The sequence below is a fragment of the Eucyclogobius newberryi genome, unplaced genomic scaffold, assembly GCF_026437365.1.
Source record: "Eucyclogobius newberryi isolate DKJ021-1_F unplaced genomic scaffold, fEucNew1.0.hap1 SCAF_14, whole genome shotgun sequence".
NCBI classification, from domain to species: Eukaryota; Metazoa; Chordata; class Actinopteri; order Gobiiformes; family Gobiidae; genus Eucyclogobius; species Eucyclogobius newberryi.
Window position 1 is genome coordinate 34,659,023 of NW_027315768.1, and position 26,481 is coordinate 34,685,503.

Below are 26,481 nucleotides of genomic sequence, written 5' to 3' on the forward strand. Positions count from 1 at the left end.
TAAATACATAAATACATCATTTTAATACAGTTCACTCTCAAATGTTTTGCTAAACTTGTAATAAGTATTTCAGAACTCAGGAAATTATTAAACATATGAGGGAAAAACTAAAGCAAATGTTCATACAAAGGCAATAACAGATGTTTAAGAGTAAAATTAATAAATTAGCAGGTTAATTCCAGCAGTCTTTTTATAAATGAACTAAGATAAGATAAGATATTCCTTTATTGTCCACACAAGGGGAAATTTCGTTGTTGCAACGCAGTAGATACAGGAGGAAAGGACAGATCACTTATAGGACGTTTAAAAAACACTTTTAATAGAAGAACTCTTATAAACAAAACTCTTATAAACAAAACTCCTATAGACAAAACCTCTCATTTCTTAATAAGGAATGGAGGGGAAAAATAAAGATAAAATTAAATAAAAACAGCTAGCGTAAGACAAGATAATACTAATAATAATGGTAAAATAAACTCTCTATTTACATCAGTTATATGCACATGAATGTGACATTATTCCATGTGAGTACGACAGTAATTGCACATGGATATGACAGTGTTTGTTATAAAGTCTGACAGCAGCAGAAGGAAAGACCTGTGAAACCTTCCTTCACACAGCGAGGGTGGATCAGTTTCTCACTGAAGCTGCTCTCCAGAGTGGACAGAGTGTCCTGCAGGGGACAGAGTGTCCTGCAGGGGGCGACACTCATGGTCCAGCATAGATGTGAATCTAGCCAGGACCCTCCTGTCCCCCACCTCCTGCACCGAGTCCAGAGCACAGCCCAGGACGGAGCTGGACTTCTTGATGACTTTGAAGATGGCCACATTTATCAAAGCTTCTCTTTAAACAGTCAAACATTCACATGCCTCATGTCGGGAGCGGGATTTGAACCGTCGACCCTCGAGCTACTGCCCAAGAATAACAAATAAAAATATTAAAATCTATTTGGATATTCACAGATAAATAAAATACATCAAAGTATATTTACAGAACAATTTGATAATAAGAAAGCACTGATAAGTAAAAAATAATACATTTGTCGGGCCCGAATGAATGCGTCTTACCTCCAGTTCTAAGTGCACGTTGCTAGGCAAGGTCCTCACCGCAAGAAGGCCCTCACAGCAAAAATGCACTCACCGCAAGAGGGTCCTCACAGTAAGAATGTCCTCAAAGCAAGGTGCTCACAGTAAGATGGTGCTCACAGCAAGAAGGTGCTCACAGCAAGAAGGTGCTCACAGCAAGAAGGTGCTCACAGCAAGAAGGTCCTTGGGCGACTCCCTCCGGTTATTACCGTTTTCTCTACCACTAAAACATGTATGACAGAGAATGACTGTGGGACATGAGACACGGGGACTAAAGATGAAAAACGAGGGTTAATGAGGCGTGTTCACATCACGTGTGTCATGTTCGTTCCAAAACTGACTCTGGAAACTCAAAATGCTTTTATTTGTTGTTGTAATTTAGATTTTATTTTGATCTGTTAATGATTGAAAGAAAATGTGTTAATGTCGATTTCCTTTTGCCCCATTTATGAAATACTGAACATTTGAAGGGGCGGAGTCACGATGAAATACTGAACATTTGAAGGGGCGGAGTCACGATGAAAAATACTGAACATTTGAAGGGGCGGAGTCACGATGAAATACTGAACATTTGAAGGGGCGGAGTCACGATGAAAAACACTGAACATTTGAAGGGGCGGAGTCACGATAAAAAATACTGAACATTTGAAGGGGCGGAGTCACGATGGAAAATACTGAACATTGGAAGGGGCGGAGTCTCGATGAAATAATGAACATTTGAAGGGGCGGAGTCACGATGAAATACTGAACATTTGAAGGGGCGGAGTCACGATGAAATACTGAACATTTGAAGGGGCGGAGTCTCGATGAAATAATGAACATTTGAAGGGGCGGAGTCACGATGAAATACTGAACATTTGAAGGGGCGGAGTCTCGAAACACTGAACATTTGAAGGGGCGGAGTCACGATGAAACACTGAACATTTGAAGGGGCGGAGTCACGATGAAATACTGAACATTTGAAGGGGCGGAGTCACGATGAAATACTGAACATTTGAAGGGGCGGAGTCACGATGAAAAACACTGAACATTTGAAGGGGCGGAGTCACGATGAAAAATACTGAACATTTGAAGGGGCGGAGTCACGATGGAAAATACTGAACATTGGAAGGGGCGGAGTCTCGATGAAATAATGAACATTTGAAGGGGCGGAGTCACGATGAAATACTGAACATTTGAAGGGGCGGAGTCACGATGAAATACTGAACATTTGAAGGGGCGGAGTCTCGATGAAATAATGAACATTTGAAGGGGCGGAGTCACGATGAAATACTGAACATTTGAAGGGGCGGAGTCACGATGAAATAATGAACATTTGAAGGGGCGGAGTCACGATGAAATACTGAACATTTGAAGGGGCGGAGTCTCGATGAAATACTGAACATTTAAAGGGGCGGAGTCACGATGAAATACTGAACATTTGAAGGGGCGGAGTCACGATGAAATACTGAACATTTGAAGGGGCGGAGTCTCGAAATACTGAACATTTGAAGGGGCGGAGTCACGATGAAACACTGAACATTTGAAGGGGCGGAGTCACGATGAAATACTGAACATTTGAAGGGGCGGAGTCACGATGAAATACTGAACATTTGAAGGGGCGGAGTCACGATGAAACACTGAACATTTGAAGGGGCGGAGTCACGATGAAACACTGAACATTTGAAGGGGCGGAGTCACGATGAAATACTGAACATTTGAAGGGGCGGAGTCACGATGAAATACTGAACATTTGAAGGGGCGGAGTCACGATGAAATACTGAACATTTGAAGGGGCGGAGTCACGATGAAACACTGAACATTTGAAGGGGCGGAGTCACGATGAAACACTGAACATTTGAAGGGGCGGAGTCACGATGAAATACTGAACATTTGAAGGGGCGGAGTCACGATGAAACACTGAACATTTGAAGGGGCGGAGTCACGATGAAACACTGAACATTTGAAGGGGCGGAGTCACGATGAAACACTGAAAGGGCTGAAAAATAACACTTTTATTCCACAACATTTAACAACTCGTCTACACTTGATTCAAATACAATAACTTTATTAAAAAAACATTAAACAGGCTTCAAGTCTCATGATGAAAAGAGGTTTTAAAACAATGATGTCTTTAAAAAGAGTAGACGTAAAGTCAGTCCTGCACGATGCTCAGGAGCTGGCTCAGGTGCAGATTTGTGGCTGACTCTTCCTCTCGACACGTGACAATCTGACGCTCCAGCTCCTTCGCTCTCCAGGACAGAGACGGACCAGGACTTCTGGGAACATCTGACCCGACCTCAGGCTCCCAAACCTGCAGGAAACATGAAGTTTCATTTGACAAAAACGACAGGCCAAATCCTCGGTATTTGTGAAGAATCGTTAAATTGTGGTGTTTTTTTCTCACAATAACTGGTCAAGTTTGATATTTTGACATGCGTATGGGAGCGATGGAGGACAGGTGGAGGACAGACGGAGGACAGGTGGAGGACAGACGGCGGACAGACGGCGGACAGACGGCGGACAGACGGAGAACAGACGGAGAACAGACGGAGAACAGACGGAGAACAGGTGGAGAACAGATGGAAGAACAGGTGGAGAACAGATGGAAGAACAGGTGGAGAACAGATGGAGGACAGGTGGAGGACAGACGAAGGACAGACGGAGAACAGATGGAAGAACAGGTGGAGAACAGGTGGAGAACAGGTGGAGAACAGGTGGAGAACAGATGGAAGAACAGGTGGAGAACAGATGGAGGACAGGTGGAGGACAGACGGAGGACAGGCGGAGGACAGGTGGAGGACAGACGGAGGACAGACGGAGGACAGGTGGAGGACAGACGAAGGACGGACGGAGGACAGGTGGAGGACAGACGGCGGACAGACGAAGGACAGACGGAGAACAGATGGAAGAACAGGTGGAGAACAGATGGAAGAACAGGTGGAGAACAGGTGGAGAACAGGTGGAGAACAGGTGGAGAACAGGTGGAGAACAGGTGGAGAACAGGTGGAGGACAGGTGGAGGACAGACGGAGGACAGACGGAGGACAGACGGAGGACAGACGGAGGACAGGTGGAGGACAGACGGCGGACAGACGAAGGACAGACGGAAGAACAGATGGAAGAACAGACGGAGAACAGGTGGAGAACAGGTGGAGAACAGGTGGAGAACAGGTGGAGAACAGATGGAAGAACAGGTGGAGAACAGATGGAAGAACAGGTGGAGAACAGATGGAAGAACAGGTGGAGGACAGGTGGAGGACAGACGGAGGACAGACGGAGGACAGGTGGAGGACAGACGAAGGACAGACGGAGAACAGATGGAAGAACAGGTGGAGAACAGGTGGAGAACAGGTGGAGAACAGGTGGAGAACAGGTGGAGAACAGATGGAAGAACAGGTGGAGAACAGATGGAAGAACAGGTGGAGGACAGGTGGAGGACAGACGGAGGACAGACGGAGGACAGGTGGAGGACAGACGGCGGACAGACGAAGGACAGACGAAGGACAGACGGAGAACAGATGGAAGAACAGGTGGAGAACAGGTGGAGAACAGGTGGAGAACAGGTGGAGAACAGATGGAAGAACAGGTGGAGAACAGATGGAAGAACAGGTGGAGAACAGATGGAAGAACAGGTGGAGAACAGATGGAAGAACAGGTGGAGAACAGGTGGAGAACAGATGGAAGAACAGGTGGAGAACAGATGGAAGAACAGGTGGAGAACAGGTGGAGAACAGGTGGAGAACAGGTGGAGAACAGATGGAAGAACAGGTGGAGAACAGATGGAGGACAGGTGGAGAACAGGTGGAAGAACAGGTGGAGAACAGATGGAGGACAGACGGAGGACAGGTGGAGGACAGGTGGAGGACAGGTGGAGGACAGGTGGAGGACAGACGGAGGACAGACGGAGGACAGGTGGAGGACAGACGGCGGACAGACGGAGGACAGACGGAGGACAGGTGGAGGACAGACGGCGGACAGACGGCGGACAGACGGAGAACAGGTGGAGAACAGGTGGAGAACAGGTGGAGAACAGATGGAAGAACAGGTGGAGAACAGATGGAAGAACAGGTGGAGGACAGGTGGAGGACAGACGGCGGACAGATGGAGGACAGGTGGAGGACAGACGGCGGACAGACGAAGGACAGACGGAGAACAGATGGAAGAACAGGTGGAGAACAGGTGGAGAACAGATGGAAGAACAGGTGGAGAACAGGTGGAGAACAGATGGAAGAACAGGTGGAGAACAGGTGGAGAACAGATGGAAGAACAGGTGGAGAACAGGTGGAGAACAGGTGAAGTGTGGTGAAGTTGAATGACTCAAAAACACAACTTCAAATAAACTTTCAGAGTTTTGATCCAGATTGTTATCAAGCCGTTTCAGATCAATATGGCAGTTTCCAATGACCAAAATGTTAAATTATAATCTATGTGTCTATATATAATAATAAATACCCCCAAAAAGCTTAACGTCTTCTTCAAAAGTGTGAAATATTTATGACTGAATCCAGTTTCCACATGAAAAACATGAAACTCGAGGCAGTTTTCCATCATGTTGGACTTTTATACCTGAGCGTTTGCCGTTGCTCCCCTGGTTGGGCCTGTAGGGGGCGGCACCAGCCTGGGCACGGACAGCAGAGTGGAGGGCACAAACAGAGGCGTGTAAAGATGCTCCAGAGCGCCCCCGTCAGACCAGCGTTGGAACCGCTCCATTGTCCTGTGCAGAGAAAACAGCTGAAGTTTGATGGATGGTTTGAGTGATGTTTAACGGGGGATTTCAACGTTCACGTGGAGAGCTCCGGGAGTCACCGAGTTTAATCAGATAAAACGATATTGCGAAAAGAGCCGATTGAGCACGTTTTACGAGAAAAAAAAACACCCAGACACAGGGAGAACGAGCAAACTCCACACGGGAAGACCTCCACCCAGCCCCGGGAGTTGAACCCAGGACCTTCTGGCTGTGAGGAGACGGCGCCTGTACCTGTTACTCTCCCGTCTCTCCTGCTCCAGCTGCAGCAGGACTCTGTGTGCCAGCGCCTCCTCTGGTGTGGCGGTGTAACTGAAGTCCAGGCCGGGCTCCAGAGGTGGCTCCAGAGGGGGCTCCGCCTCCTTCAGGCTGGTGAACAGTCTCTTCTGCAGCGACAGGGAGGACGCAGGGGCCCCAGCAGCGCCACACCCCCTGCACCACACATTAGGAACCAAATCACATTTTATATTTGCTCCAGCTGCACAGTCTGATAGATTTAAGTCTGTTTTAATTGGAGTCGTTCTTAAAGTGTAGATTATTCCACACTGACATGTTTTTGTGAATTAAACATACAAAATCTAACCAATTGCAGATCATTTTGGTTTTTACATTGAATCCAACTAAATCATTTTACAGTTTTATTCCTTAAACACCGAGCAAAGAATGGGTTTTATTGATAAGAACTAAAGTCTAATCACAAGAAAGAAATAACTCGTTTTTTAGTAGTCGATATTTCAACTAATTTGAAATACCGTATTTTCCGTATTATAAGTGGCACCTTTTTTCCTAGTTTTGGCTGGGGTGCGACTTATACTTATACTCCGGAGCGACTTAAGTGATATTATTTGTCATTTTCACACTTACAACTGCATTTCATACTCCAGTGCGACTTAAATACGTTTATTTCTTCTCTATTATGCATTTTTTGGCTAGTGCGACTTATACTCCAGAAAATACGGTACAAGAACAACCGAATAACAGTTGACACACAGAGGCTTGTGGATTGTCGTACCGCTGGCGTCGCTCGTGTTTCTCGCGGTGCGTTTGTTTCACGGCCTCGGTCCATTCGTCCGGCGCGCTGAAGGAGTCCAGAGCCTCAGGCGGGAAGAAGACCAGGATCTCGCCGTCTTCCGTCACGGCGTCTGGAAAAGAACCGGAACATTCTGAACACGGCTGACGCAGAGACCAGGTCTGGACAGGCCTCTTGCTGGTGCCAGAGTCAGGACTAAACATGGACCAACCTCCTGCTGGTGCCAGAGTCAGGACTAAACATGGACCGGCCTCCTGCTGGTGCCAGAGTCAGGACTAAACATGGACCAACCTCCTGCTGGTGCCAGAGTCAGGACTAAACATGGAGCGGCATCCTGCTGGTGCCAGAGTCAGGACTATTCATGGACCGGCCTCCTGCTGGTGCCAGAGTCAGGACTAAACATGGAGCGGCCTCCTGCTGGTGCCAGAGTCAGGACTAAACATGGAGCGGCCTCCTGCTGGTGCCAGAGTCAGGACTAAACATGGACCGGCCTCCTGCTGGTGCCAGAGTCAGGACTAAACATGGACCGGCCTCCTGCTGGTGCCAGAGTCAGGACTAAACATGGACCGGCCTCCTGCTGGTGCCAGAATCAGGACTAAACATGGAGCGGCCTCCTGCTGGTGCCAGAGTTCACACTCTCACTGACCTTCGCTGACCAGAGGCCCAGGCAGGGTCCAGTCCTTGAGCTTGTGATCGATGCAGATGACCAGAACGTCGTCCCAGGGAACTCGGTCTAGGGCGGGGGAAGGCTCGTCGTCCTCTCTGTCCCACGAGCTCCACGGCATCTGAGAGAAACAGGAAACGGGTCAAATCTAATCCCACCTTCAGCTGGTTTGTAAAGCGGCTGCACCTTGGCTCCTGGGGTCCTCCTGGTCTGGACTCCAGTCTGGACTCGTTCCAGCAGGTTCTCGAGGCGCGACAGGAGCAGAGGCCGAGAGCGACGCGACGCCGGGATCTGAGCCGCGAAGGAGAAGATGGAGGAACACAGCTCGGACCAGGAGTCTGGAAACAGGAACAACGTTTTACAAATGCATCTATACAATAGTGCGGTCAGAAAATGTTTTATTCATGTTTTTATTTGTTTGTATTGTGATATTAATCTTTCCCTGTTTTGTCAGCACTTTAAATAGGAACATGTTTCGTTGCGTCCTGACTGACCTGTCGGCGCGTCGTGAAGCGTCTCTCCTTAAACTCTTGTAAACATGTTTCGTTGCGTCCTGACTGACCTGTCGGCGCGTCGTGCAGCGTCTCGCTCTCTAAACTCTCGTGAACATGTTTCGCTGCGTCCTGACTGACCTGTCGGCGAGTCCCAGTCCCACTCCGGCAGCTGCAGACTCAACACCGCCTCTCGGAGCCACTTCAGATGCTCGGAGCAGTTCCAGCCGACGTGGGGCACGGACCCTCTCGTCTCCGGCGCGGAGAACTCTGCCGGCGGCCACGACAGTTTGCACAGCTTCGGCGACGAGACTGCGCGAGCCACGTGGTCCAGGACGGCGTTGTACAGGCGGATCACCGGCAGGGGGCGCTGTGGGGCCAGGGCAGCGGAGGCGCGCTCCCGTCTGTGGGAGTAAACCCGGGAGCTGAAGTCTCGGCTCAGAGCGGTCTCCACGAGCTGGACCAGGGTTTGGCAGGACAGGGGGGAGACGGGCGGCGCGCGGGCGAGAAGCCACTGCAACGAGTCCGTCAACTGGAAAACAACCGTTTAAAGGACAAAGATCAGGCATTATCTGTGTCGTCATCAGCTTTAAACATGCTCTTAAGTCATGTATGTTACAGAACCAAAAAAAAACAAAAAGTTTATTCAAAACTAAATGAACATCTGTATCGCCATGTACCATCCACTGGCTGCAGAGGGAATTACACACGCTGATAATGACAATTGGGACAGTGCTGGTCGTGATTATGCGGAAGAAAGTCTCAGGACGAGTCTGGAGATGATTTATGGAGTTTAAAAACAGCAGGAGGTTCTCACAGATGGAGAAAAGGTCAGTTATGGAGGAGATTCAGGACGGAGTGTTTCTGAGGCTCGGACGGGAGAGGACTTTATCAATCTGTGAGTGAAGTTGAACGTGCTCCAGCCGAGTTTGTGACGAGGAACAGAGAGAGAACAGAGTGAGAACAGAGCGAGAACAGAGTGAGAACAGAGCGAGAACAGAGCGAGAACAGAGTGAGAACAGAGCGAGAACAGAGAACAGAGAGAGAACAGAGTGAGAACAGAGAGAGAACAGAGTGAGAACAGAGTGAGAACAGAGAGAGAACAGAGAACAGAGAGAGAACAGAGAGAGAACAGAGTGAGAACAGAGTGAGAACAGAGTGAGAACAGAGTGAGAACAGAGAGAGAACAGAGTGAGAACAGAGAGAGAACAGAGTGAGAACAGAGTGAGAACAGAGTGAGAACAGAGTGAGAACAGAGAGAGAACAGAGTGAGAACAGAGAACAGAGAGAGAACAGAGTGAGAACAGAGTGAGAACAGAGTGAGAACAGAGTGAGAACAGAGTGAGAACAGAGTGAGAACAGAGAGAGAACAGAGAGAGAACAGAGAGAGAAAAGTAAATTGTCTATAATGTGTCCTTAAAAAAACCCTGGTCTCGTCGCAGACTTTAGCGACTGAAGTACCTGTTTGGAGCTGTGTAGGTCGCTGGTGTTTACTGGGAGGAAGAGAAAGTTGTACTCCGAGATCAGTCCTTCTTCAACCAGTTTGGACAGCATCAGCGCTGAAAGAAAGAAAGCCTTAAACCTCCAGCACAGACGGGATTTAACCTCTGCCTAAAGAACACACGGCTAAATAAGAAGTGCACAGCTTTATACACACACTTCAGTGCAAAGAGGGCTCTGCAGATAATGAGCACCCAGATCGTAGACGCACCCGTTTTATGGACCAGTTTGTAGTCAATTAAAATCATACACTTTGGCCCATTTTGATTCTTGACCTGGACCAAACTGGCCAGTCCGAATTCCATCTTTAAGATAAGATAATCCATTATTGTCCACACATGGGGAAATTTCATTGTTGCAACGCAGGTAGATACAGAGGAAAAGGACAGATAACTTATAGGAAGTTTAAAAAATAACTCTTATGAACAAAAACTCCTATAGACAAAACCTCTCAATTCCTAAAAAGGAATTGAGGGGAAAAATAGATAAAAGATAAAAATAAAATACAAATAAAATATTAAATATAAAATATAAAATAAAAACAGCTAGCGTAAGACAAGATAATACTAATAATAATAATGATAAAATGAATGTGACACTATTGCATGCGAGTACAACAGTAACTGCACATGAATTTTTAAACATAAGTCTTTAAAAACGCAGTGCAATTTCTATAGATTCTGGCCCTCGTTTACAAAATGGTCAACAATGGTTAAACTTGAAAAAGAATAATAATCATGTTCACTACATTTGAGTGAACTGTGCGGTCTGAACTGTCAAGTCAAGTCCTTGTTTAGTTCAATCGAGGTTACGTTCTCATTTAATACTACTTCACAGAGTTCATTTCCGCTCTGGGCCTCGTATAGTCCCAGAGTTAGTGTTACTGTTCGTTAATATTACCTTGTGCCAGTCTGCCCACATGCCCGAGGCCCCGCTCCTGCCCGGGCACCAGGATCACGAGCGGCAGAGGGCAGTGCCACGTGTTGGCCTGCTGGAGCTGTTTGAGCTGGAGCAGAGCCGACAGGAGCGGCAGGTCCTGGTCCTGGTCGAGGAGCGTCGAGGCCGGGAGCAGCATCAGCAGAGCTGCGGTGCCCTGGAGCTCACAGCTCTCCTCCATCTGACACAAACCCTCCTCAGATAACGGCCCGTACGACACCTGAGGGCAGAGGGTCAGTTAGAGTCACCATAACTGGACATCTACATGGGTCTGAGGGACATTCTACTGCCCTCTTGAGGACGAAAGCTGCATGTTCACTGTGGGCCCTACCAACTTCTGTGACGTCCCCAAAGACCCCGTGTGTCCAGAAGTGTGTGACTGTGGTCAGGAGGGACAGAGTGGACTGACACAGGTCACTTCAGACTGAGGCTGAGCAGTTTGTTTCAGGTTGTTAGCAGCTAAGGCTAATGCGAGTGGCTATGCTAAAAAACAGCCTAATTTTCAGTGCAGAGGGCGTGTCGGGTGCAGAGGGCGTGTCGGGTGCAGAGGGCGTGTCGGGCGCAGAGGGCGTGTCGGGCGCAGAGGGGCGTGTCGGGCGCAGAGGGGCGTGTCGGGCGCAGAGGGGCGTGTCGGGTGCAGAGGGCGTGTCCGGTGCAGAGGGCGTGTCGGGTGCAGAGGGCGTGTCGGGTGCAGAGGGCGTGTCGGGTGCAGAGGGCGTGTCGGGTGCAGAGGGCGTGTCGGGTGCAGAGGGGCGTGTCGGGCGCAGGGGGACGTGTCGGGTGCAGAGGGCTTGATTCAGACAGCGAGGGGCAACAGCACATGTGACGTCTTCAACACGTGGCGACAAACACGTTTTTTTTTCAGATGCACTACTTTTTTGTAGTTTGGTTTAAAAACACAACATACTGAACAGAGACCAAACAGTGTATAAATTAGGATTAAATAAAGTAAATACTGCACACGTTCGTCCTCCGCGTTGTCGCGACACAAACGGTAAATGTCACCTGCCTTGACGCCGACGTGCACAGAGTGAGCGCTCTGTCCGGTTTCTCTGACCGAGCTGGAGACACGGAGCGAGTGAAGCGTTCCATCCGGACGACGAGAACCTTCACCTGAGCCCAACTTCACCTCCAGCCAATCACAGAGGATCCTGCCAAACAGACACACGGGATGTTGAGCTCCGGACAGACGTGACTGGAACATCTGTGAGCATAACTCCAGGGCGATATATTGTCCTTCAAAATAAAAGACTGCGTGTATAGATTTGCTTTAACGAAGAGCCTCAATGTGAAAAGACGAGATGTTTAACTTCGCTGTGGTTAAACCGGCTGAGACGTTTTAACCACAGCGACGGTAAAAAGACAGCGGCATTTTGTCAGCGACGGTCGCTTTTTGGTGCTCGATCTGGAGCGCCGTAACCGTGGCGTTCAAAACCGTTCACGCCGAGTGCAGGATGAGGCTCGTCTTTCCAAGTGTCACCAGATCTTCACCATCGCTATCCAAGAACTAACGACAAAGTGGACAGAGGTGTGGACAGAGGTGTGGACAGAGGTGTGGACAGAGGTGTGGACAGAGGTGTGGACAAAAGAGTGGACAGAGGTGTGGACAGAGGTGTGGACAGAGGTGTGGACAAAGGTGTGGACAGAGGTGTGGACAGAAGAGTGGACAGAAGAGTGGACAGAAGTGTGGACAAAAGAGTGGACAGAAGTGTGGACAGAAGAGTGGACAGAAGAGTGGACAGAAGTGTGGACAGAAATGTGGACAGAAGTGTGGACAGAGGTGTGGACAGAAGTGTGGACAGAGGTGTGGACAGAGGTGTGGACAGAAGTGTGGACAGAAGTGTGGACAAAAGAGTGGACAGAAATGTGGACAGAAGTGTGGACAAAAGAGTGGACAGAAATGTGGACTGAAGTGTGGACAGAAATGTGGACAGAAGTGTGGACAGAGGTGTGGACAGAAGTGTGGACAGAGGTGTGGACAGAAATGTGGACAGAAATGTGGACAGAAGTGTGGACAGAAGTGTGGACAGAAGTGTGGACAGAAATGTGGACAGAAGTGTGGACAGAAATGTGGACAGAAGTGTGGACAGAAATGTGGACAGAAATGTGGACAGAAGTGTGGACAGAGGTGTGGACAGAAGTGAAGACAGAAGAGTGGACAGAAGAGTGGACAGAAGAGTGGACAGAAGAGAAGACAGAAGAGAAGACAGAAGTGAAGACAGAAGAGTGGACAGAAGAGTGGACAGAAATGTGGACAGAAGTGTGGACAAAAGAGTGGACAGAAATGTGGACAGAAATGTGGACAGAAGTGTGGACAGAAATGTGGACAGAAGTGTGGACAGAAGTGTGGACAGAGGTGTGGACAGAAGTGAAGACAGAAGAGTGGACAGAAGAGTGGACAGAAGAGAAGACAGAAGTGAAGACAGAAGAGTGGACAGAAGAGTGGACAGAAATGTGGACAGAAGTGTGGACAAAAGAGTGGACAGAAATGTGGACAGAAATGTGGACAGAAGTGTGGACAAAAGAGTGGACAGAAATGTGGACAGAAGTGTGGACAGAAGTGTGGACAGAAGAGTGGACAGAAGAGTGGACAGAAGAGTAGACAGAAGTGCGGACATCATGTGGACAGATCATTTAAACACTGTGTCTCTTCACCTGTCGGCCACGCCCGTCTCGTGCTCGCTAGGCAAAAGGAGCAGAGTTTTCCACAGGATGTTTGGAGGAGGCTCCGGGAGATGCTCCGTCACCAGAGCCGGAAGATCCAGCGGAGCCCACGACGCCGCACTGAGAACACACGCAACCTTAAGCACTTCACTTCCTGTACACCAGGACGCCACAATAAAGCACCAGGACGCCACAATAAAGCACCAGGATGCCACAATAAAACACCAGGACGCCACAGTAAAACACCAGAACACCACAATAAAAGTCGTTACTTGAGCAGAAGTCGGTGGTAGAATTGGACTCGCATCTGGTGGATCACGTCGTCTCTCATTTTCAGCGACCTTAGAAAAGAAAGAATAGATATAAATGAGATAAAAGAAGCTAAAAGAAACCAAAAACAACTTTTTAATGATTTGAAAATATATCCAGGAGGACAAAGACAGGTCTAATAGTTCACCCGCTGGAGGACACGGACAGGTCTTATAGTTCATCTGCTCTGCTGGAGGACACGGACAGGCCTAATAGTTCATCTGCTGGAGGACAGAGACAGGTCTTATAGTTCACCTGCTGGAGGACACAGACAGGTCTAATAGTTCACCTGCTGGAGGACACGGACAGGTCTTATAGTTCACCTGCTGGAGGACACAGACAGGTCTTATAGTTCACCTGCTGGAGGACACGGACAGGTCTTATAGTTCACCTGCTGGAGGACACGGACAGGTCTTATAGTTCACCTGCTGGAGGACACAGACAGGTCTTATAGTTCACCTGCTGGAGGACACAGACAGGTCTTATAGTTCACCTGCTGGGAGGACACAGACAGGTCTTATAGTTCACCTGCTGGAGGACACAGACAGGTCTAATAGTTCACCCGCTGGAGGACACAGACAGGTCTTATAGTTCACCCGCTGGAGGACACAGACAGGTCTTATAGTTCACCCGCTGGAGGACACAGACAGGTCTAATAGTTCACCCGCTGGAGGACACAGACAGGTCTAATAGTTCACCCGATGGAGGACACAGACAGGTCTTATAGTTCACCCGCTGGAGGACATAGACAGGTCTAATAGTTCACCTGCTGGAGGACACGGACAGGTCTTATAGTTCACCCACTGGAGGACACAGACAGGTCTTATAGTTCACCCGCTGGAGGACACAGACAGGTCTAATAGTTCACCCGCTGGAGGACACAGACAGGTCTAATAGTTCACCCGCTGGAGGACACAGACAGGTCTTATAGTTCACCCGCTGGAGGACATAGACAGGTCTAATAGTTCACCCGCTGGAGGACACAGACAGGTCTTATAGTTCACCCACTGGAGGACACAGACAGGTCTTATAGTTCACCTGCTGGAGGACACGGACAGGTCTTATAGTTCACCCGCTGGAGGATACAGACAGGTCTAATAGTTTAATAGTTCACCTGCTGGAGGACACGGACAGGTCTAATAGTTCACCCGCTGGAGGACACAGACAGGTCTTATAGTTCACCCGCTGGAGGACACAGACAGGTCTAATAGTTTAATAGTTCACCTGCTGGAGGACACGGACAGGTCTAATAGTTCACCCGCTGGAGGACACGGACAGGTCTAATAGTTCATCTGCTGGAGGACACAGACAGGCCTAATAGTTCACCCGCTGGAGGACACGGACAGGTCTAATAGTTCACCCGCTGGAGGACACGGACAGGTCTAATAGTTCATCTGCTGGAGGACACAGACAGGCCTAATAGTTCACCCGCTGGAGTACAGAGACAGGTCTTATAGTTCACCCGCTGGAGGACACAGACAGGTCTTATAGTTCACCCGCTGGAGGACACAGACAGGCCTAATAGTTCACCTGCTGGAGGACACGGACAGGTCTCCGGAGTGTCCCAGGTTCACGAGGCCCTTGGACAGAAGCTCGATGGAGGTGTGGTCCGGAGCGCTCGGGGCCAAAGCTCGGAGTCTGAACTGAGGATCCACGAAACACGGAGCGGCGGGAAACGCCCTCATCTGCCGCTTCAGCTGACGCCGCAGGAACACCACGTCACGCCACCTACAGGCCACAGGGATTATTACAGGCAATTCACAACACGGACTTAAACAATGCACCTTTCTAACTTTTCTATGATTATTTATCCTTTATTATTCATTTTGATTTGATGCCACGTTCTGTTTCATGCGTTTAAGAGTCCCTAAATTCTATTGGACGATCCATTGTTTCATTTCAGGAGTTTTAAGTCCCAGTTTCTCCCAAATAGTTTTAAAGTCCAGTGGAATGTTGAAGATGTTTTATATTAATAAGGCAATGTTTATGACTGTTCTGACGGTCCCAAAAAAAAAGGATTATGAAGGACAATAACGCATCATTATCAAGGTGTTTGTATCATTATGGTATAAATGTGCAAGTAATTTAATAAAAAGATAAATTTATACAAGTTTAAGGAACATTCCAGGCAATGCAATGACATCACCAGAAGAAAAGCAATTACTAAGCCAATTTAATTAAATGTAAACCAAAAAGGTCTCGAGCATTTTGAGTTTTTTTTTTTTTTTTTTTCATTTTTCCATTTATTCTTTTCTCTGGTCTTGTTCTTAAAAAAAGATTCAACAGAAATGTGAAACTTCAAATAATACTAAAAATAATACAATTAATACTAATATTAATGGGAAACATGTAGAAAATTGCACAAAAAGTGTTAAAAAAAGCCTAAAAAAAGAATAATTGTTCATTAAATACCAGAATAAATGGGACTTTTTAACAGGCTAAACTAAAGAAAGGGTCAATCTAAATGTAAATACCTCTTGATGTACTTCTGGATTCGCTGTAACTCCACGTCCAGGATTTGCTCGACTAAAAGGGCGATGTCGGTGTTTAAAGTCTCCTCGAGTAACGCGCCGCAGACGTCCTCAGTGCAACGAGCCACACGCGCCGTTTTCTCATCCAGCGCCGCTCTGAAAGTCACACCAACAGACGCTTTAGACCAGGGACTCCAGCTTTTCACATCAGAAACACCTGGTTAAATATTCTGAGTCCCGAGTATTGAGCGAGCGAGTCGAACATGAAATACTGATCTAAAACTGGTCTATATCATTCCTTAAACTGGACATAAGACAAATTCAAATGTCTTTACAGATAGTTTGAGTTATTTGTGTCAGACGGTTAATAAAGTTGTGTTGGTCTACACTAGGCATGCCCAAACTAGGGCCCGGGGGCCAAATGCGGCCCTCAGACCAATTCTTATTGGCCCTCCTGCTTCCTGCTATGTCGGCCCAAACAACAAAAAGTAGTACTTTTTACTGTGAAATTGGGAAAATTCAGGCATATTGATGTTATACCAACCTAATATTAATGTTCCAGGTCTGATTAAAGGTGTGGAGGCTCATCGCAATTACGTCAAATGCTAAATTTCGAATGATCCACTTTGTCATTCAACAAATTCGACATTGTCAAGTTGCTTGTGGCTCTGTGCCCCATTTAAGTTTCTAAATGCGGCCCTTGGTGAAAAAAGTTTGGACACCCCTGGTCTACACTAAATACACTAAAATGATTTTTTTCTACATTAATCCAAGAAAGATAAGAAGTCCTGCAGTCTGAAATGAAAAATCACATTTGCAAAAAGATACACAAACAGAAGGAGCTCATCTGTCACTTTTGCTCCAGGACAAACTCTGAAGTTCAGAGTTTAAGCTTCAGGTCAAAAGAAATACATATTGTATTCTTACTTTAGTAAAAATCCACCTTATACAAGGCCATTTATAATATATTTTTTTTACATGGCAGTTTTTTAGTGAATGTGTGGCAGGAGACGTCACACTCAAAGACACAAAATGATGTAGTGCTGCAAAAATCCTGTCCTTACTCTCGTTTAAATTATCTGTTTTTATTTATTTAGACTGTATTTTTCATGTCACACCGCAGAAAAAAGGTGTTAATATATATTGAGTTGAAAGGCTTTAGTCTCACTGTATTTCAGAGGCGGCGGCTTTCTCGATCGTCTCGTCCAGAACTTCATAAACGAGTTCAGAGCAAAGAGAGAAGCTGTAGTCGACCAGGAAGGCCTCGTGCTCCTGCTTCCTCCTGACCACGCCCACAAACATGACATCACACGTCAAAACACAGATCGACACGGGAAAGAATGACTTCAAAATGTTACGATGGGTGTTCAGGAAGTATGTGATGAACAATTCTCTCTATTTGGTACTGAAGACATTTGAAGACATTTGAAGACAGATTTAGTCCTGTTTGTTTCTAAGACGTTCTCTCCCTGCCGTGTACCTCGCCTCCTCCAGCCGGCGCTTCTCTTCCGACACTCGATCTCGTTCCAGTTGGATTTCGGCCGTAGAAATGTCCTTGAGTAGATTCTCCGTCACTTCAGCCACCACCGACTCCACCTGCTCCGAGCTCACCCTGGAAGCAAACGGGTAAATATTTATTACTATAGTTTCTTATTATGTATTTATTTTTATGTTATTTTTTATTAGGAAAACAGAATTGTAGAAATTATACTTTTTAAACGGCCTTGACAAGCCTTTGGTGTGAATTATTCCATCATAAATATTCCATAATCATATTCCAAAGAGTAGAGACATGAAAGTGATAAAAAAATATATATCTCTTCACGTTTCTACAATGAAATGGAGCAAAGGATCATGGTCTATGTAGTTCTCTGTGTTCTTAGCATTTAATTATTGCATTAATTTAATTTAAAGCTTGCAATCCGCTACGTTCCACGATGTTATTTTGAGACATTTCAGTATTTCAGTTACTGTCATTACACATTTGCACTCACTGTAGCGCGGTCGAGGTGAATCTTGCAGCCGCTTCAGCCATTTCCCTCAGCGCAGCGTCAACGACCTCCTCGACCACGCAGTTCAACTCTGACACCATCTCCTGAGACACAGGGACATCCCACAGCGCGGCTTTAAGACCCTTTAAGGTCAGTCGGACACAAACGAGGACGATGCTGAAAGCTAAATGCAAAAGGACTAAACCCGCTCCTTTGCTTTGGCGTCTCATTCTTGAAAACAGCAATGTGTTCGGACAGGCAGGCGTTCCCTCGTCTGGATTTGCCGTTTGCGCGCCATCTACTGGCGGCAGAGGGAATTACCGTGGGGCAATGAACGAAAGCTAGCTTGCCCCGACATGCTAGAATAAGTACAGTTGTAATGAGGCTGATTTATGGAGTTAAAAACAGCACAGGAGACATTCAGATCTCCACCCGTCACAAATATGAGACTTTTTAAACTGCGAGGAGGATGACGACATAAAACAAGACTAGAATGAAGCTAAACACAACTTCAGCCGTGTTTTTTAACGAGGGAACAATGTTTTTTGTGGGTCAGTTTTGCACGTTGAATTTCATTGACTTGAAAATTAGGATCAACCAATAACTGGGGGGAATTATGACCTTTTTTCTTTCTTTTTTTGCCATATTTTCCAATCCACTTTATTTCTACAGCACATTTTACGAACAAAAGCATTTCCAAAGTGCTGCACACAGTGAATAAACCATAAAATATGATTAAAACAGTCAAATAATAAATAAATAGATAGAATAAGACAGCAAAACGGACTAAAACTGCATCTTTTCTCTGTTATATAAAGGTACCTCATCGCTGTAGACGGGTTTAGGAGGTGGAGGAGTCGGGGCCTTGACCGGAGCTGGAGGAGGCGGCGACGGCTGCGAGATCGGCTGAAACTGTCTCTCCGGCGCCGGGACGAACGGAGCGGACTCGCCGGTCTCCTCCGCTCCGGGCGGGGCAGGGGGAGGAGCCGACTGCACCAGCACCGCCCCGAACACGGACGGTCTCTCCGCGGCCGCTTGGAACGCCGGCGTGGCCTGCGGGATGGGAGATCTGGGGGCGGCGCTGGGGGCGGCGCTGGGGGCGGCGCTGGGGGCGGCGCTGGGGGCGGCGGCTGCGGAAGAGAGAGCGAAACGACTCGTTAAGACACGTTTTGATCATCTAGACTGTGCAAATTGCAAACATTATAACAAAGACGGAAGAATTATTAGCTAAAATGTCAAAGAATTAACAATATGTCAACAGTACACCTTAATTGTACCGTATTTTCGTCGCACCTTTTTTCAGAGTTTTGGCCGGGGAAAGACTTATACTTATATTTTTTCTTATATACTTATACTCCGGAGCGACTTAAATGTGATATTATTTGTTATTTTCACACTTGCAACTGCATTTCATACTCCAGTGAGACTTATATATGTAGTTTTCTTCTCGATTATGCATTTTTTGGCCGGTGCGACTTGTACTCCGGAAAATATGGTAAATATTCTCCATAAAGTAGCATTCCATCTCTGTATTTCCACCTTTATTTGGCCGATAATGAATATAAAAAGTCAGAAAGTACAAAAGAAATAGTAGCTTGTCTAGTCGACCACTAAAGTAATTATTAGTTGCAACTCAAATGGCAAAGGTTTGATTGTGATTCACTTCAATTAATTAAAACAAATATTTTAATTGCAGTATCTCGGAATCTGAATCAGAAAAAGTAACTTTCTTTGGTAAAGGTGCAACATGAAACAACAATATGATAGCAAAATATATCAAAAATAAATTATAATAAGGCATGAATTAAACAAGGGTCAAATAAATAAATAAAAAATAATTGTATAAATAAATAATATATAAATAAATAACAAATAAATAATACATAAATATTAAATCATAATAATGCATCAAAAAATCAGATATCTCGATGACAGCGTTCAGATGATATTTTCACAAAGGAATGTGCTCGGATGTGGCTGTAACCTCGGCGACACCCCAGTACCTTTGTAAACCGTGGCGTCAGACACGTCCCGGTACTTGCTCTGGGCGTCGAAGCTGCAGACGGGACGGTGCTGCGGGGGCGTCGGGAGCCGCTCGCCGTTCACCACCTCGCCGATCAGAACCAAGCGCTTGGACAGGATGACCTCTGACCTGTGTGACCGGACGGGGAGGTCCGGCTCCTGGAAACTGGTCCGGCTCAGCTCCACCACGCTGGGAACGAGAGCCACGTTAGATGGGCACACGATCCACCCTTCTTTTACAACGCTTTCATAACAATAATCATGCTTCTGTCTGATTTACTGAGTGCATTTCCTCCATAAACAACAACATGGCACCACATGTACTTAAAGGACAAACACTACGTGTTATTGAGTGTTTGCTTTGTCATAAAGCACTATATGTTCTTGTAATTTTCCAGGATTGTCCTGATTTTTCACGCGTTTCCAGTCCTGAACACTTTCACCGATTTCAACAAGTTATACCTCTTTACGATCGCTTTCACCGTCTTAGGGGGGTTATTGCTTTTGACATTTTTACAACTTGTACTTGTTGCAGTATTTGCAAAAGTATCAGTATTTTTCCCCATCGAAATGCAATTGTTTTGGATTTTTATTAATTTTCAATGTTTCTAGATGCAAAAAGTGTTGTTCAGATAAAAAACCTAGGACAAGTACGATTTGGAAAAAAAGAAAGTCAAACGTGTCGGCGTGACTTTGATTTGACCTGGCTGACTTCCTGTTTATCATAGAGCGATGCTGCCAGGTGTGTTTTACTCGTCAAAGGTCAGAGGTCAAAGGTCGCTCTATCACTGTCCCAAGTCTCATGTGCCTAGGCCAAAGATAAAGAGTTTCATGTTTTCTCTTTTTTGAACTACGTGGCGCTGTTGCGACAGGCGTTCTCACAACCTCCATTTTAGGAATGTATTGTATCTTTTATTCGCAAAATATTATTAAAAACTAGATAATGTGCAATGGCTGAAGCCATTGCGAGTGTCTGCATTCTTGCGTAAAAGTACTACATGTGTGTAGTAAAGACTTTATTCTTGTTAGGCTCGAGCCATGGAATGGAATGTTCATTCCATTCATTCAATGGAATGGAATGGTGGACGTTGGTGGACGTTGGTGGACGTTGGTGGACGTTGGTGGACGTTGGTGGACGCTGGTGGACGCTGGTGGACGCTGGTGGACGTTGGTGGACGTTGGTGGACGGTTTCTTATTCCTATTCTTCATGTTCATTCTCGGGCATTTTTGAGCTTTTAAAGTGAAAGTAGTTTCTCGTAGAGTTTAGCTTTAGCTTGTTTGCCAACGACAGCTGGAGATTTAGGACACTTCAACACAATTTTCTCAACGAACGGATATTTAAGGAGAGAAAGTGCCTTAATTATTATTAATTCATTTTCTTCTATTAAATGCCAAGTACAAACTAAATATGTAGAAAGTGGTAGACCTTTACATTTGTTATTAGATTCTAGCAGCTCTTTTAAGTTTTGCAACATCATCTGCATAAACTGTACATTAACTTTTCACAATTGGATATTATTTTAGATCTTCATTTGTAGTTACTTTAAATATTTAACTTTCTAACTTTTACTAGTTGTTTGGCCCTGGGCTGTTTAAAAAGTAAAGTCTCCTTACATTATATTTTTAGTAGTTGCTTTAGACTTATACATTAGGGTGGACAATATATCACATTTTAGGCCATATTGTGAATGTTGTTTGAAGTTTTGAATATCGTGTATCATTTATAGCAAAATAAAATGCCACAAAAACAGCAGATTAAAAATACAAATGAAAAACATGGGGATAAGGTTAATTTAACAGACATTTAGCATTAGTCTGATAATGAAACACGTCGCTCACCCGTCGCTGACGTTGAGCCCGTACTGCTGGATAAACGCCGTGGCCTCGTCGCCGTCGCGAAACATCAACATGCGAACGATTTCGTCGAGCGGAAACGTGGTGGAGCGAGGCCCAACCGTGTGCGCCATGTTGAGGATGGTCAGCGCTCGAGATCGCACCTGCGCAGAGGGACACACGTATGGACACGCGCACGGACACGCGCACGGACACGCGCACGGACACGCGCACGGACACGCGCACGGACACACGCACGGACACACGCACACGCACGGACACACGCACACGCACGGACACACTCGTGGACACACACACTCGTGGACACACACACTCGTGGACACACACACTCGTGGACACACACACTCGTGGACACACTGGACGGGTCAGTACCTGGTTGAAGTACCGGTGGAGCAGGCAGCTGGACAGGTACGAGGTCGACTGCACGAGTTTGAAGAATCGCACAAAGTTGTTCATGCTGACGGCACTGAACACCTGAACGGCAAACTTCACCTCGGCAGAGTTACGGATCTCGTCGCGGAACTGCTGCACCTCCCTGAGAAACACCAGACAGGTATTATGAAACCCGGGCCGCAACGTACAGTTTGTGTGATGCAGGGCTACAACAATATACGGATTCATACTGACAAGTCGACGGTAAAAGATAATCATATTTTATAATCTTGACCTGGATTAAACAGACTCTAAAGCGCATCCCGTACTTTTCAGCCTGTACGGGCTGTAGCGGTGCTGTGTATACTGTACTTTTCGGGCTGTAGCGGTGCTGCGTATACTGTACTTTTCGAGCTGTAGCGGTGCTGTGTATACCGTTTTTTCGGGCTGTAGCGGTGCTGCGTATACTGTACTTTTCGGGCTGTAGCGGTGCTGTGTATACTGTACTTTTCGGGCTGTAGCGGTGCTGTGTATACTGTACTTTTCGGGCTGTAGCGGTGCTGCGTATACTGTACTTTTCGGGCTGTAGCGGTGCTGCGTATACTGTACTTTTCGGGCTGTACGGGCTGTAGCGGTGCTGTGTATACTGTACTTTTCGAGCTGTAGCGGTGCTGTGTATACCGTTTTTTCGGGCTGTAGCGGTGCTGCGTATACTGTACTTTTCGGGCTGTAGCGGTGCTGTGTATACTGTACTTTTCGGGCTGTAGCAGTGCTGTGTATACTGTACTTTTCGGGCTGTAGCGGTGCTGCGTATACTGTACTTTTCGGGCTGTAGCGGTGCTGTGTATACTGTACTTTTCGGGCTGTAGCAGTGCTGTGTATACTGTACTTTTCGGGCTGTAGCGGTGCTGCGTATACTGTACTTTTCGGGCTGTAGCGGTGCTGTGTATACTGTACTTTTCGGGCTGTAGCGGTGCTGCGTATACTGTACTTTTCGGGCTGTAGCGGTGCTGCGTATACTGTACTTTTCGGGCTGTAGCGGTGCTGCGTATACTGTACTTTTCGGGCTGTAGCGGTGCTGTGTATACTGTACTTTTCGGGCTGTAGCGGTGCTGCGTATACTGTACTTTTCGGGCTGTAGCGGTGCTGTGTATACTGTACTTTTCGGGCTGTACGGGCTGTAGCGGTGCTGTGTATACTGTACTTTTCGGGCTGTAGCGGTGCTGCGTATACTGTACTTTTCGGGCTGTAGCGGTGCTGTGTATACTGTACTTTTCGGGCTGTACGGGCTGTAGCGGTGCTGTGTATACTGTACTTTTCGGGCTGTAGCGGTGCTGCGTATACTGTACTTTTCGGGCTGTACGGGCTTTAGCGGCCCTGTGCCCGTGCCGCAGTGACGCTCGACTTTACCGTAGAATGTCTCCGTCGTTGAGCTTGAGCAGGACTTTGTACTGCCTGAACTCGGCCTCTCGGGGGCAGTAGACTCCCCGGGTGGACAGGTCCTCGTACATCTCCTTCAGGCTCTGCAGACACTTGGTCATGTTCTCGTTGTTGATTTTGGAATCGAAGGAGGACATGGGCTCCTCGCAGAGCTGGTGAGCGCAGTGGACGTGGAAGCGGGTGCACTTCTCGATCAGGACCACCGTGTCGGGACAGCCCAGGTGCTGCTGGATGATGTCCTGCAGGAGAGAGACCGATGCTCGTGTCAAAGAGCGAGGACAATTTGAGGCGACAAAGGCAGAAGAAAACGGTCTCGATTGAGGCAGAAGTTCATGGATGAACCGACTGACGGATTATTGAGAGAATCCTCAACTAATGAAGTCATCACAAACATCCTTTTCTGGTCCAGACAGAAAATTGGGTTTATCCCTCATCCTCCTCCTCCCTCATCTTCAGTCCTCCTCTCTCATCCTCAGTCCTCCTCTCTCCTCTCTCATCCTCAGTCCTCCTCTCTCATCCTCAGTCCTCATCCTGTCCTCCTCTCTCATCCTCAGTCCTCCTCTCTCATCCTCAGTCCTCCTCTCTCATCCTCAGTCCTCCTCTCTCATCCTCAGTCCTCCTCTCTCATCTTCAGTCCTCCTCTCTCATCCTCAGTCCTCCTCTCTCATCCTCAGTCCTCCTCTCTCATCCTCAGTCCTCCTCTCTCCTCTCTCATCCTCAGTCCTCCTCTCTCATCCTCAGTCCTCCTCTCTCATCCTCAGTCCTCCTCTCTCATCCTCAGTCCTCCTCTCTCATCCTCAGTCCTCCTCCCTCATCCTCAGTCCTCCTCTCTCATCCTCAGTCCTCCTCCCTCATCCTCAGTCCTCCTCTCGCATCCTCAGTCCTCCTCTCTCATCCTCAGTCCTCCTCCCTCATCCTCAGTCCTCCTCCCTCATCCTCAGTCCTCCTCCCTCATCCTCAGTCCTCCTCCCTCATCCTCAGTCCTCCTCCCTCATCCTCAGTCCTCCTCCCTCATCCTCAGTCCTCCTCCCTCATCCTCAGTCCTCCTCTCTCATCCTCAGTCCTCCTCTCTCATCCTCAGTCCTCCGCCCTCAATCCTCCGCCCTCAGTCCTCCTCCCTCAGTCCTCCTCCCTCAGTCCTCCTTCCTCAGTCCTCAATTTTCATCCTCTTCAGTCCCCCCTCATCCTTCTCCTCAGTCCTCCTCCCTCATCCTTCTCAGTCCTCCTCCCTCATCCTCCTCCGTCCTCCTCCCTCAGTCCTCCTCCTCAGTCATCCTCCCTCATCCACCTCAGTCCTCCTCCCTCATCGTCCTCAATCCTCCTCCCTCATCGTCCTCAATCCTCCTCCCTCATCGTCCTCAGTCCTCCTCCCTCATCGTCCTCAATCCTCCTCCCTCATCCTCCTCCGTCCTCCTCCCTCAGTCCTCCTCCTCAGTCCTCCTCCCTCATCAGTCCTCCTCCTCAGTCCTCCTCCCTCATCAGTCCTCCTCCCTCATCCTCCTCCCTCATCCTCCTCAGTCCTCCTCCTCCCTCATCCACCTCAGTCCTCCTCCCTCCTCCCTCATCCTCTTCAGTTCTCCATCATCCTCCTCCTCCCTCATCCTCAGTCCTCCTCCCTCATCCTCATCTTTCCTCCTCCCTCATCCTCATCTTCCTCCTCCCTCATCCTCCTCAGTCCTCCGCCCTCCTCCCTCATCCACTTCCCTCACCCTCTTCCTCCTCCCCTCTCACCCCTCCTCCCTCCCTCCCTCCTCCTAATCCTCTCTGCTAAACTTGCCTCGCCGCAGCGTCCTTCTGCGTGTATTGCATTTAAAGTGTTCACCTTGCGGATGCCTCTGGTGCGGTTCCACACGAAGTCGAACCATTCCCGGTAGTTGTCCTCGCCTTGGTCCAGGATCTGGGTCACGATGTAGTCCATGGTCCGGGTCAGAACGGGCAGCGGCCGGAGCTCGTAGGGCAGGGGCTCCTCCTGATCGGCAGACGAGCGGCTGTACTCTTTTATGGCGGCGTCGTGGTCCACCTGAAGACGCCAGAACAGCAAGAGTTTGAAAAAGCTCCGTCTTCAGGAGTGTTTCATCATAAAGACTGAAACTATATGTAAACTCATGGGCATTTTATTGCACTAAAACACACTAAAAGTAGTCATTTTTAGTGAATAAAGCACTAATATTTATAGTAATCAATCCATCCATCCATCGACCAATCAACTTTATTTATAGAGCCCTTTACAACACTCAAAGTGACCAAAGTGCTCTGGGGTCTCACCATCTCCGTGTTGGGCAGGACTTCGTAGATGCTCAGCTGTTTCCTGGTTTCTCTCATGTACCGCTCTTTCTCCGGGCACATGTCCGGGCACGTGCCAACTAGAAAGTCTGTCCTCTTTGATCGCCCTGACAACACAAAGAAACAATCACATCGTCGTTATGGTCAGTAAACGTGTTTGATGATCAGGTAAAAGAGCTGGACCTATGAGCCGGACCCTAGGGCCAGACCTTGTAGCACGTGGACGGACTTGTACGATTTCCTAATTTTGACTACATTTTGTGGTGAGATATAAATGATAAAGATAAAGAGACACGATGTGGAGCAGAGTTCTAAAACATATTGATGACATCACTTTATGGAGACAACAGCAAAACTTCAACTCTTTACAGGAGCCCCAGCTTTAATGAGACCACAACGGACAGAATACTTTCTCTGGACACACAGTACTTTCTCTGGACACGCAGTACTTTCTCTGGACACGCAGTACTTTCTCTGGACACGCAGTACTTTCTCTGGACACGCAGTACTTTCTCTGGACACGCAGTACTTTCTCTGGACACACAGTACTTTCTCTGGACACACAGTACTTTCTCTGGACACACAGTACTTTCTCTGTACACACAGTACTTTCTTTGGACACACAGTACTTTCTCTGGACACA

The 26,481-nt window shown here is 47.5% G+C and overlaps 2 protein-coding genes across 2 annotated transcripts in view; one reads left to right on the forward strand and one right to left on the reverse strand.

Moving 5' to 3' along the window:
• The window catches only part of LOC140360017 (E3 ubiquitin/ISG15 ligase TRIM25-like), a 246,013-nt gene that overhangs the window by 44,784 nt on the left and 174,748 nt on the right, over nt 1-26,481 (forward strand). The window lies entirely within an intron of this gene.
• Nucleotides 3,115-26,481, reverse strand: part of mcm3ap (minichromosome maintenance complex component 3 associated protein) — a 33,766-nt gene continuing 10,399 nt past the window's right edge. The window contains exons 6-29 of the mRNA XM_072445301.1: nt 25,821-25,945; nt 25,378-25,575; nt 23,526-23,794; nt 22,116-22,278; nt 21,729-21,886; nt 19,870-20,078; nt 18,689-18,996; nt 17,870-17,970; nt 17,356-17,487; nt 17,044-17,157; nt 15,879-16,031; nt 14,935-15,132; nt 13,368-13,436; nt 13,087-13,215; nt 11,441-11,582; nt 10,396-10,651; nt 9,457-9,554; nt 8,137-8,527; nt 7,691-7,842; nt 7,487-7,625; nt 6,823-6,952; nt 6,045-6,242; nt 5,633-5,780; nt 3,115-3,378 (exon numbers count right to left, since the gene is read on the reverse strand). Coding sequence (XP_072301402.1) covers nt 3,220-3,378; nt 5,633-5,780; nt 6,045-6,242; nt 6,823-6,952; nt 7,487-7,625; nt 7,691-7,842; nt 8,137-8,527; nt 9,457-9,554; nt 10,396-10,651; nt 11,441-11,582; nt 13,087-13,215; nt 13,368-13,436; nt 14,935-15,132; nt 15,879-16,031; nt 17,044-17,157; nt 17,356-17,487; nt 17,870-17,970; nt 18,689-18,996; nt 19,870-20,078; nt 21,729-21,886; nt 22,116-22,278; nt 23,526-23,794; nt 25,378-25,575; nt 25,821-25,945 — 4,139 coding nt within the window. The 3' untranslated portion in view covers nt 3,115-3,219. The remainder of the gene's footprint in view (nt 3,379-5,632; nt 5,781-6,044; nt 6,243-6,822; nt 6,953-7,486; nt 7,626-7,690; nt 7,843-8,136; nt 8,528-9,456; nt 9,555-10,395; nt 10,652-11,440; nt 11,583-13,086; nt 13,216-13,367; nt 13,437-14,934; nt 15,133-15,878; nt 16,032-17,043; nt 17,158-17,355; nt 17,488-17,869; nt 17,971-18,688; nt 18,997-19,869; nt 20,079-21,728; nt 21,887-22,115; nt 22,279-23,525; nt 23,795-25,377; nt 25,576-25,820; nt 25,946-26,481) is intronic.